The sequence below is a fragment of the Pinus tabuliformis genome, chromosome 1_1 (assembly GCF_031772625.1).
Source record: "Pinus tabuliformis cultivar Carrire ecotype Pingquan chromosome 1_1, CPIR1, whole genome shotgun sequence".
Lineage (NCBI taxonomy): Eukaryota > Viridiplantae > Streptophyta > Pinopsida > Pinales > Pinaceae > Pinus > Pinus tabuliformis.
The window spans coordinates 509069791-509086278 of NC_142297.1; the positions used below are offsets into that span (position 1 = coordinate 509069791).

The 16488-nt window shown below is 41.0% G+C and overlaps 1 protein-coding gene across 1 annotated transcript; it reads right to left on the reverse strand.

Annotated features, from left to right (window-relative positions):
* Window positions 1-353: 353 nt before the first annotated feature.
* Window positions 354-13540, reverse strand: LOC149214025 (disease resistance protein UNI-like). Its single transcript, XM_089389261.1, has 3 exons — window positions 12325-13540; window positions 2331-4020; window positions 354-582 (listed from the first exon to the last, which is right to left on the reverse strand). The coding sequence occupies exons 1-3, from the start codon at window positions 13538-13540 to the stop codon at window positions 354-356; spliced, it is 3135 nt and encodes a 1044-aa protein (XP_089245387.1).
* Window positions 13541-16488: the final 2948 nt, after the last annotated feature.

Below are 16488 nucleotides of genomic sequence, written 5' to 3' on the forward strand. Positions count from 1 at the left end.
TAGAAATGGATTCAGAATGCTGAAAAACTTCAGGAATGACCTTCGTTCCACATTCACTAGCTGCACAATTCCCAATGCAGCTCCAAAACTGATTTGGCTCTAGTGGCTCCTGGAACTTCCACGAAGCTAAACCACCTGCAAATGACCTCAGATGGCTGTGAAACCTGTGCCAATGGCTTCAGAAGGTCGAAGAGACCCAAAATCAAAAAAAAAATCGTCCAAAACGGACTTTCCTAGCCAAAGTTATGGCCATTTACTCCTGACTTCCAGTTTGGCCTAACAAAACCCCAGTTAACTTTAGTGACGGCCAGTTAGGCCCGCCAATTCTGCCGCCAACTGAACTGCAGTCAAATTTAATGCTGGCCTCGGATTGCGTGCTGGCTGTTTGCGGGCTGGCGGTTAGGCTTAAGCCCCTGGTTCCCGGGCGTGGTCATATGGTATGGGGGCTGGCCCCCTTTGTTTTCCCGCCATCCGCCAAATTCAAACTTTATTAACAGTTTGCTCCGCCCATAAAACAAATCCGTTGGCTGTGGCACGTTGGTAAGTTGTTCCACTGTTAAGGAAGAGGTCCTGGGTTCAAACCTGGCCAACACCAAAATTTTTAAAATGCGCCCATATAGATTTGCTGATGTCATCTGGGGGCCACGTGGCGGCCTGTGATTGGCTGCCGAAAGGGAATATTCCTGGAATATTTCAAGGAATATTCTGCAGAGTATTCTTTTTTAAATTTTTTTTAAAAAAATTCAAATTTCTAATGTTATTGAGCAATTCTTATTTTTGCCATATCTTCCTCATACGACGACCGTTTTTCGAACCGTTTACGGCGCCAGAATCGGGAGGACGAGAACTTTCCAGTCGTTCAGGTTCCAATCAGTTCTGAGCACTTTCATTTTTGACCATTTTACGACACTTGGTCCTGAGCCCCTGATCACTTATAATACCTCAGCTTCCCTTTTCCCTCTAACTCCTTATCATCCCACAACTTATCCTTAAATTTGGAAGTAATAATATTTTTATTATCCTTATTTTTCAAGACAGTTTCTTCCTTTGCCCCCAATGATCTAGCCAAGGTTGTGCATCCTTACACCAACCTCACTTGAGCTAGAGGTGGTGATTTTGGCTTGAGTGAAGCAATTTTAAGATACACATTAGCCTCCATTTTTTTAACCATATTTTCAATGGGGAAAATACTAACTCGATCAAGAAAATAGAGTAAAAAGTATTTCAAAGTCACCTATAATAAAAACTACCTATATTCCTAAAAATTACAACTTCAATTAAATTCATGTCCACCATTCTTTACTACCTATATTCCTAAAAATTACAACTTCAATTAAATTCATGTCCAACATTCTTTACTTTATCTTTTAGTCTAATCGATTTTAAGCTTTATTTTTCCATCACTCACTTATTTTGATTTACACAACTAAATCTTTACTTTTAAGAATAAAACATATTAAAAATTAAACAAATTTTAATCCATCTCCCAATTATTTCTCAGGAAAGTAAAAGCCATTTAACTTATCTAAATATCAATATTAACCATTCCATCAAATATCAAATATGTACTATTTTGGAAAATACTAACTCGATCAAGAAAATAGAGTAAAAAGTATTTCAAAGTCACCTATAATAAAAACTACCTATATTCCTAAAAATTACAACTTCAATTAAATTCATGTCCACCATTCTTTACTACCTATATTCCTAAAAATTACAACTTCAATTAAATTCATGTCCAACATTCTTTACTTTATCTTTTAGTCTAATCGATTTTAAGCTTTATTTTTCCATCACTCACTTATTTTGATTTACACAACTAAATCTTTACTTTTAAGAATAAAACATATTAAAAATTAAACAAATTTTAATCCATCTCCCAATTATTTCTCAGGAAAGTAAAAGCCATTTAACTTATCTAAATATCAATATTAACCATTCCATCAAATATCAAATATGTACTATTTTCCTAAAATAATACATTGAAGTTCAACGTATTTTATTTTAATATTTTTTTAATTAAAAAGTTGAATAGTTTTTTCTCCCTCGACCAAAAAAATAAATAAATTATATTGTTATGGCATTAATCAATTTAATATATTATAATACTAAAAATATTCACTGTGAAAGCATTTTATTAAAATTTTAGTTACTAAATATATATGAAAAATATTACAATATATAAATGTTATTCAAGTTTTTTTAAATAATCAAAATAACAATTTAATAATAAAATAAACACGAAAAAGATATAAATTCGAAATTTTCATCATGATATATTATTTACAAAAATTTATAATCTTCTCTAAAAACTTTGGAAAAAAACATACGGTTCATTATACCAAAATTCATCATAAACCCAACTATCTGCACTTCCTTGTAAGTCTTCAAAATTTTGTAACCTTTTATAAACTTCACTTATATCTACCATAGATGTCGTTACAACTTCTATGTTTGAATTTGCTTTTCTAATTTCATCTAAATTCTCTAATACCATTGGACAATTATATATTCTTATTTTTTGAAGTGTTTTGAGATTTACATAGCCCATTGGCATCATTTTTAACGCTGGGCATTTCATCACGGTGAATATTTTAAGAAAAGGCATTGCACTTTCCTCTACTGCGGGCAACTCCTCTAATACCTCTAACTCAACCAGTGACAATATCTCCAAGGTAGGAAATGCACCGTTTTCACTAAATTCTTTGGGATACCTTTTTAACTCGAGACAACAACGCACTATATCCAATTGTCTCAAGCTCTTAAGCTTATGCAGTGGTGGGAGTTCCTGTAACATATGTAACTCCCATAATCTAAGATGAATCAAATTTTGAAATGGAAGAAAATCCATTTTAACCACAAGACGGCAATTTAGCATAAGTCTTTTCAACTTTGACATATTATTTAGGTCATGCGGAGGACCTGCCATCCCTGTGAGGGTCAGTTCAAGTGTCTCCATGTTAGCAAGTTTCCCAAATGTCCCCTCGCTAATTGTTTGTCCATTATTCTCTAAATATAAGCTTTTGAGTTCTGTTAACCCGCCCAAATCATCAATGGAAGCCTGCATTTTTGACCATCTGTGCTTTCCTTGGTGTTTTCTCCACAGACTACGGCAGTTGCTCATGTACAAGTACTCCAAAGACGTGAGGCCTGATATACTACATGGTAGACATTGCAAATCATCACAGTCGTTGAGGTCCAGGTACTTTAAAGATCTCAACTTATGAAAGGCAGACGGTAGTTTTGTAATTCCAGATCTGGAAAGAATAAGGATTTGAAGATTCACAAGATTTGTGAGAGATGCAGGCAGCCTTGTCAAAGGAACGTGTGCCAAACTTAAGAATACCAGCTGTTTCAAACTGCCAACACTCTCCGGCAATGATTGGAGCGACGTCCAACTCAAATCTAGAACCTTAAGAGAGATCATACCCCCAATCAGCCTTTTTGGAACTTGTCTAATATTATTATTTCCAACAATCAGTGAGCAAATTTCCGGAGAGCTCAATGACTGGGGAAGGGAAGTCAATCTGTTGCTGTTCAACAAAATCCGAGTCGCTCCTGAACATTCATTTTCCTTTAAAGTTGTCAGGCCCTGACCTGCCCCGCAGTAGAAGTTTTCTTCTTGCTCAGCAATCTGAACTGCCAAATCACGCAGCACGTCGTGTATCCTGAACCATAAAACCCGCCCATCTACGTCTCTCCCAATGGGTTCGATCAAACAACGATCGGCCAAAATATTGACGTAAAGTCTTCCCATCTGGAATGGGTCGTTGCCACCTGGATGTTGCAGCTGCTTCTTTGCAAGCAGTCCTTCTCCTATCCACAATGGAATCGCTTCGTCCACCTGAACAATATAGTCCTCTAAGAAGGCAGCTAAGTAGAGAAAGCACATTTGCAGATTAACCTCGTATGAACTGCCCAGTGCGTCGTAGCTCAACCTTAAGCAATGATGGAGAGCTTCTTTGTCTTGGCCAGGCAGCCTTCGGGCTGCCAAGTGCCACTCATATTCACTAGTAACCCCTGCTGTTATAGACATTTTTGTGCCTCGCATCATGGAGCATGGAATGTCAATAATTACAGGGATCCTCAGTCCCTAAACATGTTGTTCTTACCCCTAAAAGAACAAGGTCATCAAACAACAGCACTTCCAATCAGTTCTCCACCTGAAAACACTTCAAAACAGGCTTATTTTGGATCATGTCAGCTGCTTAACTGAGCTTCTGCGCTGTAATGCAACTGTCCCACTCTGTACCTGCGCTGGAAGTCAAAAGTAATGAAGGCTACCTGCGCTGGGCGAGATTGGCCAAGTGGCACAGTCATCCTGCAAGGTGTCAACTGCCCAGGAAGCTTCCAAACTGACACTTGGTTCATGAGATTCACCCTGTGATGAGTAAGAGGTACTTGATCACCATGTGTAAGCAAGGATCTCCAAGTGGACTCAAGAACTGAAGATTAACTGAAGAGGGAGAGGACACAAGGCAGCTTCATGGCAGTCTCAAGCTGACTCATCCTTTCTTCTTCTCTCCTATATATAGAGCTCTTCTATGAGGTCTAAGGAGGCTGGAATTTTGTGTAAAGCAAGGAGGTGCTGTTGGATTACAGTTAGAGCTATTGGGTGATTGTTTTACTAGAGGTGAAGAGGAGAGTTCTTGCTGCTGGGGAGGTGCTGCTGGATTGGAGCCATCATTGGTTGTAACCTTCTCAGAACCCTGTTACTTCTATCAATAAAGTTTTGCATGTTCTCCTATATACTTGTATTGCATTGATGTATTGTATTTACATGTATATTTGATTCACTCTAATCCATGCATCAGTTATGAGTACTTGTATCTTGTAGTTTCCTCTCTTGTTTTGTGCAGGGCTTGTGTGTAGCTGGACCGGCAAAGAGAGCAAGGAACTGGGAACAAGAGACAAAGAGAGAGGATCAAGATCGACTAAGCGAAGGATACCAGGTTGGTTGATCATTTCTTCCCCCTCTCTGTACTTTCATAAAGGAAAACATCAAAGCTTTACTTTCAGTTGTTGCTAAAGACTGTCACCTTTAGAGTAGGGATAGGGTCATCCGCATCGGATACTTTTCCCCACAACAAACTGGCGACTCCGCTGGGGAGCCTAGTATCTTGTTGGTGTTTGTAGTATTTTTCTATTCATTTCTTGAAGAAAAGAGTACCAAATCGAAAAGCTTTTGACTATATCAAAAGCGAAGTAGAGGGACTGCTACTCTTGCTCATTTGCTGAGCAGATTCAAGATTTGAAGAGCTTATCTACAAAAGACTCTTTACTCTTTGTGATAGATCTTCATCCTCTTGATCATCCCTTAGCCTGTACTTGACCTATAGCTTTTTATTTCATCAAAAACAGTGCATTTTTGAGCTTTTTATGACCCGGAATTCTTTATAGACGAAACTCTCGTGAGTCAGTGTAGGCTGTACACAGGCAGTCTGCATTACAGCGCAGGTACTCCCTTCGGGAACTGCGCTGAGAGTGAAATTGGCAGACTAGAACCTGCGCTAGTCTAGTTAGCCATTGTCTTGCTTAGCTTTCCCTTTGTGTCTTGGCCCTGTTTGCACTTGTTTTTGGCTGATTGCTTGCTGGTTATTGTACTTGCTGTAAGCCACTTCTCCTTGACATTATTCCGCCTCAGTTGTGTGATGAAACTGTGAATGTTCTTTCAGTATTTCTTATTTCAGTTACAGTTTCCCATTGTGAAAAGCGAACCAGTATAGCTGTGGCCTCTTAAATCCTGAACTGTAAAAGTGTCTTTGTGATCTTAAGAGCTAGTTTTATTACTGTTCATAGCTGTTTGAGTTTGTTCGATTTGCATTTCATGGTTTGAATCTATACATTTCCTGTGTTTTAAACAAGTCTATCATAAGGTGTCTTTTTTATTGTGGACAAGCTTGTTTATTTCTACTTGAAATTAGATTCAAAATCATACAACAGTTTCCTTTTTGTCTAGCATCAACATTAAGGATAACGAAAAGAAATACATGCATTGTGCATTTTGCATTTGACTGTATGCTTGACGATTTAGGAAGATGTGCATTTTTAGTGTGTGTTCTTTGATCTGTGGGAAAAGTTGTGTCCTTCTTTTCCCTCAAGTAGATTAAGGTTTTCAAAGTTGAAAGATTGAAAAGACTTGCTTCTCATTCTTAGATTGCATATAGGAAGTTGTATATATACATCTCGTGGCGAACCTGAAAGGCAAACTGTTAAGAAAGATCAACATTAAAATAAACTCAATTTACATAACAACGCTTTGGAATTTAACGCAAACATCTAGAGGTCTAGGTAGAGACGTGTTCTGGCGTCGTTAAACATAGTGACTGTCGATCTCTACGAAGGTGGGTGATTCCTCTTGAGAGTCGGTGGCACTAACACGGACTTGAGCTCCCGCGTACCGTCGCGTATATTGGGAGACCCCTATAGGCTTTTATCCTTTATCCTTAGGAAACCGTGTCGGCCGCCCTACTGATCGCGATGTAGTGAACACAGCATTCACGAAGATCGACCACCCGTACCGTAAAACGTATTCTGTGGTTTCGCGAAAGGTTTGGCACACCCTCTGCCTAGATCTCCAGAGCAGTTTCTTTTGGCCTTTTTCAAACTCTATAACTGAAAAAGTCCAACCGAGCATTTGTCACTTCGGGCTCATTAATACATCGAAGGCGACTAGAGTCATCTTTAGCTTTTTCTCGACTCTTAAAACATGAAAAAGCAAGTTTGTATCTAAAAGCGTCGTTAATAAAATTTATTTTAAGTGGAACATAATCACCTATTATTCCCACGTTGATCTTTCAGTTGAAAAGTATGGAGCCCACCAACCAAGGAAGTAACCTTGGCGGAAGTCCAAATCCCTTCTCCTCTTGGGGAGATGTTGGTGCGCCTCATATGGCTACATTGTCGCTTCCAGGATTGACAATCGGCCTTCCTGTATGGCTCTTTTCAACTAATGTAGTCTGGATCGCCACTAATCCTGAGCATTCGAATCAACAGTCAGAACAATCTAGAACTACCCACCAGCCTTCCACTTCTTATGATACTTCCTCTGATCCTTCATCTTCGCAAGGTAGAGCCGGCAAAAGTCAGCCTCCCAAGGAGAAGAAGGAAAAGAAGAAGAAAGAAAAGAAGCAGAAGGAGCCTCTGGCGAAGGCGACTGGGGGCAAGCAGAAGAAAGCTGACAAAAACCCACACACCGCACCGACCGGGCCTAAATCGCCATGTGTCATTTGCAAAGGGATCCATTTCCATCGTGATTGTCCTTGTATTCCCCGGATACTAAGGGACTGGTCCCCAAGGTTGCACAATCCGGTAGCATCAACCTCTAGTTGTCAAGTTGATTGCATTCCGTCAACTAGCGAGAGTGAAGGACGAAGAAGGGGACCAAGATCACCCTGTCTATTGTGTGAAGGTCATCATGCCATCCACAAATGTCCATTCTTAGATGAGGCCAAGAGAGTTTTGGAAGATCGCCCGGTGTCACCGGTGCGACTTCCACCTGGATATCAAAAACTCGCGCCTAATCCCTCGATAGTTGAAAATCCGGTTGAACCACTCAAGTGGTCAGCTGAAGTGTCGGTCATTGAGGATGAACCTACTGAATCTAGACTAGACGAAAGTCTAAAGGTCGATACGGCAGTTGGCCCGGTTCTTCCTTCAGAGGTTCTATCGTCCAATGACCCCATCATTGAAGACCCGTCTTCAAATGACACCGTCGCCGAAGAGTCGTCTTCATGCGACACCCTCACTGATGAGAACAAGGATGACACCATCCAGGTTCTTTTCATCAGCACCGACTCCGATGAGCATCAGGGCAATGCGCCCATTCCTTTATCGCAGGAAGGAACATCATCAGAGTCATATCCGGCCGTATATTCGGTCCCACCGCCAAGCAACCTGGTTGTATCCTTTGATTGGAATCAACTAGGCAGACCCCAGTTACCAGCCAATGTACCATTCAGAATCATTGTCCAGATCTATAGAATGATTATGGCTGGTACTATCATTGATGAAGGGGCGTCTGTGAGTATCCTTTCCTCTGTTGCTTGGAAAGCACTGGGTTCCCCGTTGCTTTTACCTGAATTGAGAAATCTCTCAGGTTTTGATAAAGGAACCAGTCGACCATTAGGGATCCTCCCCGATGTACCTGTTACATTGAAGGGGAAGACCGTCAGGATGAACGTGTTGGTAGTTCAAGGACCCTTGGATTATAACCTACTCCTTGGACGCGACTATATTTATTGCATGGGAGCGATAGTCTCCTCACTCTTTAGAGTAATGTGTTTTCCACATGAAGGAAGGGTGGTCAAGCTCATAGACCAACTTTCATTTCCAGGATCTCGCATCGCAAATAGTCAAATACCAATCCTAAATGGTCTGTTCACTCAAGATTCGCCTCCGCCCCCAGTCCTCCTTCTCGATGAGCGCGAGTGATTCGGAAAGAAAGACTAGGACCCAGGGGGCATGCACCCTGGTCTGCTTCGGGCAGAAGAAACTCCGGGTATAAGACAGAATTTCCGCAGAAGAACATGACTAGTCCGTACCCCGTCCGTAGGAAGTGGGGTTGTTCTGGAATAATGATCTTTTGTCAAAGTTATGTGTTTGGGAATCATTCACCTTTGTCTAAAAAGTGGGCAATGCCCAAGTAGGAATTCCCTTATTACAACAAGTAGTCACCATCTTTAAATTCAAGCCTCGCCCATCGAAACATATGTTTTGAAGGATAAGCAGGGGCAGTCTACTAAGAAGGAGACCGTATTGTTGTGACAGAGGGTAACCATCTTAGGACAACCCAATGATAGGCACCGCCGAAGAAAGATATTGATCTGTGGCAGCAAATCGAACCGTCTTTGGAATAATAAGAAAGAGGCAAGCCTCCCTCAATAATACCAATGTTTTATCTTTGAGTAGTGTTCTTCTATTGTCATAAATAGCTGTTTGTTAAAAGTGGGCCGACGGGAGTACTGCGTAAGACCCCTTAAAATAACGAGAAGACAAGTATCGTTAGCATTAGATTAGCAAGATGACAAATAAAAATGAACACCCAAAGAAAAGCGGAAGTAGGGGAGAGGAGGGGCAGCCTCGAAATTCTATCCTATACCTGGGGGCATGCAAACTTTCTGGAGTGCAAGCTAGGGGCGGTTATTTATCTGGTTTTAAGGTTAGCCGTGTCCAAACTTGCATGAAAGAAAGCCTGTGGGGCAAAAGTAAAATTTGCCAAAAGTGAGCACAGCTGTGGTAAGGCATAAGCTCTATAAAAATTGGTCCTTACGAGAGGCGTTCTTCATATGACTGGTATATCGAGCAGTTTTAGCATATAGTTCATGCTCGTTAAAAAATAAACGCAAATCCGAGCAGTTTTAGGACTGAATTTATGCTCGTTAAAAAATAGAAAAGTGTGAGCAAAAGTTTCCCTCAGAGTTCAAGCTCATGGAAAAAATGAACCGGTAAATAACCTTTTGAGATCGTAAATTCATCAGCCATAAGAACCTTGATCGTGTTTTCATCCATCACCTCCACTGTTCATTTGGCCGATCATTCACTTCCATTTGTGTGTTTACCTCTTTTGAGAAACAGCTGCGAAGAGTGATTTCACCTAGCCATCCTTGTGACATTGCCGTGATTGGAAAATTCCAACCTGTACCTGGAATCGGTAGCTATCCCTGTTTATCACTCGTTCCTCAAAAGACGAGTCTTCTTTCAGCTCTTTTCACTGACTCGTAAAATATGAAAAGTTTGCCGAGTTTTGGCCTTCCAGCTCGTTAAATGACCGGAAAGCTATCCCTCCTCTAAATTTTAATCTTTTTGGACCTGAGGGATTATTACACAAAAGGATCGAGCGCTTGTCTTGTTCGGCTCGTTAAAAGTACCGAACAGCCATCCCTTCTGTATTGTTTTATACTTTTTCGGACTTAAGGGATTAGCTGACGAAAAAGGAATCATGGAGTTAACTTTCTGTACCTTTTTAGACTCTCTAAAAATGAAAAGGACCGAGTTTTCCTTGTCGTTAGACTCGTTAAAATGATTAAATAGCGACAAACTTGTCTTTAGACGAGAATGAGTTTCCCTATCGCTAGGCTCGTTAAATCATAGCGATGGGCTTGCCCGAAGGGCAGGTTATAGAACAAGCATATGTTATCCTCCTCAAGCTTGACAAAAATAAAGAGGTACTGGTCAGAAATGACCGGGGAAAAATTGGGAGAACATTCAAAGTTTAATGGTAGCAAGTCACTCTTGAACATGACACTTTTCCTCCGTATCACATCGGGTTGGGTTGTTTCATTCACCGATCTCATCACCATGGTCCTCGCCACACCATCCACGTTTGGGGTAATGCTACCGATCCATCGCATCAGTGTCGTTATATGTTCAAGAGGGGTCATTCTGAAAGTATCAACCGTGTCCCATCCACTGCATTACATTATCCTTCATCCATTCATGATCGCCACCCTGAATCATATGTCACAGTTTGTTTTCACCTCCACTAAAGTCATTAGCTCCGTTCCGTGTCATTGATGTGGGATTCATTAAGGCCCTCCTTTGACGGATCGCTTCTTGTCGACTTCAACTCATTATCCAAGAAGTTGATCTAGGAACAACCCCTATCAGTACTTTGAAGCTTGCATGCCTCAATGGCAAGTTTCTCACTTCCGGCGATAGGTATACATCAATGACCTTCGACCAGAAGATTTTGCATGGCGTTCGACGCCAAGTCCTTTATTCACGCCACGTGAATTGTACTGCAGTACCTTGAGGGTCATCGTCATTATTGGTGATTCCTCTCGCGCTTGTTAACGATTTACATTATTGACCGGTAATCAAGCGATGTCTTTCCATGTTCGACTTCAGCGCAATTCTCACATGGATCGACTTGTACTTAGAGTGAAGATCGAATGAGTTTGAAGACCCCGGATCTAGTTTCATCCATCTGGGCTGCGATATATATTCAGGAAATATAAAAACATTTGCCATGTACATCATTGCAGCAGATGATCATCCTACTCAAAGGATGATAATTTCAGCAGAAAATTATCAGTCTATCTTCAGACGATCGTCTGTCATATGTACCAAAATGTATTTATAAAAAGCTGAGCATGGGAATGCCCGCCTCAGCCAGATCATGAGAATAATGATGAATGAAAAATAATGTATTGTATTGTATTGTATTACAGGGCACTCTCCTCAGCACTGGAACGAACTTCGGATCCTCTAGATAAAGCATTTCACCCGATAAACGGCCTCATACTTTAGGGGGCAACTGTTATAGACATTTTTGTGCCTCGCATCATGGAGCATGGAATGTCAATAATTACAGGGATCCTCAGTCCCTAAACATGTTGTTCTTACCCCTAAAAGAACAAGGTCATCAAACAACAGCACTTCCAATCAGTTCTCCACCTGAAAACACTTCAAAACAGGCTTATTTTGGATCATGTCAGCTGCTTAACTGAGCTTCTGTGCTGTAATGCAACTGTCCCACTCTGTACCTGCGCTGGAAGTCAAAAGTAATGAAGGCTACCTGCGCTGGGCGAGATTGGCCAAGTGGCACAGTCATCCTGCAAGGTGTCAACTGCCCAGGAAGCTTCCAAACTGACACTTGGTTCATGAGATTCGCCCTGTGATGAGTAAGAGGTACTTGATCACCATGTGTAAGCAAGGATCTCCAAGTGGACTCAAGAACTGAAGGTTAACTGAAGAGGGAGAGGACACAAGGCAGCTTCATGTCAGTCTCAAGCTGACTCATCCTTTCTTCTTCTCTCCTATATATAGAGCTCTTCTATGAGGTCTAAGGAGGCTGGAATTTTGTGTAAAGCAAGGAGGTGCTGTTGGATTACAGTTAGAGCTATTGGGTGATTGTTTTACTAGAGGTGAAGAGGAGAGTTCTTGCTGCTGGGGAGGTGCTGCTGGATTGGAGCCATCATTGGTTGTAACCTTCTCAGAACCCTGTTACTTCTATCAATAAAGTTTTGCATGTTCTCCTATATACTTGTATTGCATTGATGTATTGTATTTACATGTATATTTGATTCACTCTAATCCATGCATCAGTTATGAGTACTTGTATCTTGTAGTTTCCTCTCTTGTTTTGTGCAGGGCTTGTGTGTAGCTGGACCGGCAAAGAGAGCAAGGAACTGGGAACAAGAGACAAAGAGAGAGGATCAAGATCGACTAAGCGAAGGATACCAGGTTGGTTGATCATTTCTTCCCCCTCTCTGTACTTTCATAAAGGAAAACATCAAAGCTTTACTTTCAGTTGTTGCTAAAGACTGTCACCTTTAGAGTAGGGATAGGGTCATCCGCATCGGATACTTTTCCCCACAACACCTGCCATTGCTCTGCCTACTGCTTTGATTGCAAGAGGAAGCCCTCCACACTTGGGGCACACAATCTTGGCCATTCCTTCCTGGATGTTTGGATGCGTCCTGGTTGTCGAGGGAAAAGCATAATAAGCAAACAACGGCCAGCTATCATCCGCGATCAAATCCGCCATTGTGATTATGTACTTCTCTTCAACTCCTATTTCTAACAGCACTCTGCGATTCCTTGTACTCACAATAACTGTGGAGATGGAAGAGTCGGTTAGCCGGAGTAGACCCAATTCTTCAAGCAATTTTGCACCCTCTTCCCATACATCATCCAATATCAAGACAAACCTCTTTCCCTGCAATCTCTCATGCAACCAAATTTTTACCGCTTCTTGGTTAAGATATTTACCACGATCTACGTTTGTTTGCATGGCTATTTGTGCAGAGAGCTCATTGAGAAGACTTGCTATAGACGGACTCTGAGAAACAGTAAGCCAAAGCAATAATCCATCGCTAAAAATATCTCTTACCTTTTTACTATTGAAGAGTGTCTTCATAAGTAGAGTTTTGCCGGAACCACCCTTGCCTATCACGCCAATGCGCAAGAAGGGAGAAGTAGCGCCCTCATCCACCACTAACTTTTCGAGTCTTGCTAAAGCATTCTCTTGTCCCACAATAAGGGGTTCGTTGATGAATAACCCCGATGAAGGAATTAGAGACTGCGAGGTAGTTGCAGATGTACTCGCTGAAGAAGAAGCCATGGTTTGGACGCTTTCTTTAATCTGCCCGAGTTCCACTTGGAGCACTGGAGTTTGTGCCGCAGTTTGGGCCAAGTTAACCAAAGGAGCCAGTTGGAGATGGTGGGCTATGTCTGAAATCAAAGAATTGATAGTTCTACTCGCTTTATAACGTGAAACTGCGTCATACCATGGTTTTGTGCAGTGTTGTGCCACTGCTGATGCTTGTCGGAGAAGCATATCTAACTTCTTAAGCCAACTATTAACAGCTGAAGCGCCCTTATTGCGGCTTTGACTGATGGAAATTTTATTCTTATTTAATTCCAGGCGGTCTTCCTGAATGCCCTTGACAATAGGCTCGATTTCCATTACCAGATCTTTCAAATTGGCCAACTCTTTCTGGCAACTGAGTGCAATGCGAATGTGCCCAAGAATTTGGCCAATTGTCATTTGTATGCCCACACCAATAAATCCAGAAACAAAACCTGGATCAACCATGATATAATTTCTCTGTAGGAACCTTCAAAAATCCCGAGAATTTTTCTTCCTTGTTGGAATGTTAATTCCACTTGCAGGTTGCAGACACCGTGCAGGCGGACGTGGACAATGATGGCAGCACAAAACCGCTCAGCAAAAACCACCAACTTATCGGACCGCCTTCGACCAGCAGGCAGTTTCCATACTCTCAAGCCCGATCCAATTATCCTTGGACGCGTGGTCCTCTCTATACGTCAGCAAGTCTGACATTTTGGGACATAAAGTTCTGCAACAAACTGTCTCCCGATATCTCCGTTCGCTGTTCGATTTGCTTCTTCGTCCTCCGCCGTCCATCAACAAAACTTGCATACGGGCAACATTTAATACTTGCGTGGAGTAATTTAAAGTTTGATTGACCGCCGTAAAACATTCAATGCATAGTTATGTGGTTCGTAAGTGTTTGGTAAAACATTGAATATTAACTACACTAGCGGTATGGGCACATATTATGTGTGTTATTTTTTTTAAAGGAGCGTTGACCATATGTATTAAAAAACCCAAGGTAGTAGAATGTTTTTGTATTAAGTTTTTTTTTATAATGAGCCACAAAAAATATGCTGGTGTTGTGGTATTGTTGCACACAGGAGAGAGGTATGCGCAGCAGCGAAAGTCATGGTATTGCACAGCAGTGCATATAAAAAAAAACAGGGGAAGCACATGTATGTTTTTTCATTTTTGATATAACGAGCCAAATGAATAATGCTTGAAGTTGTAATATTTTACATCAGCACATGTTGTGAAATGAGAAAGGCGCAGCAGCGAAAGAGGGGGAGCAGCAAGAATGTTTTTTGTTTTGACCAGAGTGAAGCAAGGTAAATATTGCACAGCAGTGCAGGGAGTATATGCATATAATTGTTATTTGTGGAGCTGCATATAAATTTTTTTCAGCAGTATGTGTTAAAAATATTTTTCACAGCAGTGAATGTAAAAGGGGTTTTACAGCAGTAAACCCAGCACAGTAAATTCTCAGGTGGAGACAGAGTTTTGTTTTTGATGGGTGAAAGTAATTTTGGTGAATCCCTCTCAGTAAAAGAGGATGAATGTTGTTTCAGGCATTTTATATTTTAATGAATACAAGGATTTTTATGGCTGTGTAATACTCTGTTCTGAGAATTTTTATTAAAAGGCTTCCCTGTGCAAAAGATCCTGTGGAGAGAGGAAACAGAGCATTGCCTCTGTGGAGTTTATTTTGTTTGTTTTTGGGATTTTACCAGAAAAATCCCCAACAGTGGTATCAGAGCTGGTCCAGGCTCTTTGATGGTGACAGAGCAGGTTCAGGCTCTTTGAAGTGTCAAAGAAGCTGAAGGAAAGATTCTTGTTGCAGCAGAGAAAGCTTCTCCAGCAGAGTGAAGTCTCAGGCAAAAGAACCCAGGTATTCCTCAAAGTTTTTTTTCTGTGTTGTTGTTGAAGAAACAGTGAGTCATTTTAAAAACACAGTGAGGGATTTTAAAAATAGTTAAGAATGGCAAGGTCAAAGAAGAAAGCCTCCAATCCTCCTAAGGTTGTGTCTCCCGCTTCTATTAAAATAGAAAACAATCTATTTGAAAGCATTCTATTTGAGGCTTCAAAGTTTAATGGAAATTTTGATATGTGGGAAATAAAAATGAGGGCTGTCTTACAGTCTCAAGGGATTGAAATCTGGGAATCAGTGATTGATGATAGCAAGAAGGATAAAGAATCCAAGGAGTACAATGCAAAGGCAGCAAAGACTATCTTGGATGGACTACCTGATTCTGTAAAAAAGAATCTAGGAAAATATTCATCAGCAAAGGATATATGGGACAGACTTCATGACCTTCATGCAAAGGGAGCACTGACCATGACCATCAGTGAAGAAGAAAATTCTGAACCCATCATAGAAGCTGAAAATGAGAAGGTTGACCTCATCAAGCTTCAAGTAAAAGAAAGGGATGAAGAGCTCGTCAAGCTTAAGAAGGAGCTTGATCAATGCAAGAGGAAACATCATGAAGAAGTCATATCCATGACAAATCAGCTGAATGAAGCAAAGAAGCAGGAAGACGCCTTGTCAAGTCAACTTGAACAAAGGCACAAGAGAGTGAACAAGCTTGTAGAAGAGATTGGACAGTACAAGGTAGAGGTCTCCTCCCTTAAGTCTGAACTACAAGAAGCCAGGAAGCAGGCACAAGGAGCTGAAAAGAAAATGGAGAGCAGTCAAGCAGAAATCTCCAAAATGAAGTCAGATATTATCTCCCTCAAAATAGTAGCAGCTGAAGCTACTCGTAGCAAGGAAGAAACTGAGGAACAGCTTACAAAGAAGAATAATGAGTGTGAAAGGTTGGAAGAAGAGATTGTCCTCCTTAAGAAAAAGGTTGAAGGGATGAACAAAATCATGAAGAGCTCTCAAGCCTTGGATGACATGCTCAGCTATCACAGATCTCCATCTGATAAATCAGGATTCGGGTATGTAGGTGAACCCTCAAACAAGAATGAAGATGCTTTAAGCAAAGGAGATGCGAAGAAGGCAGAAAGAAATTGTGATGATCCTAGTTCCAACAAAGGCAAGGAGAAAGATCATGGGTACAATAAAAGAAATCCTACTCCAAGCAGAAAACCAGCTCCAAGAAGAAATGTAGCTGATGTCAAAGAGGCAAGATGCAATGGTTATCAACAAAGAATCTCAAGGCAGCAAGGCTTCAGAAGTACATCAAGGAAACCTCCATCTCCCAGGTACCAAAGTTCATTTTATGGTTACTGTTACTCTTGTTCAAACTTTGGTCATATGGCAAAAGACTGTAGAGCATTTCATAGAGATAGATGTTGTGGTCTCCGACAATCTCCAAGAAACAATTTTGCAAGAAGAAATCATGAATTTTTATTCATGAACAATGTAGAATGTTTCAAGTGTCATAACATTGGGCATATGGCACGTGATTGTAACTTAACATGGG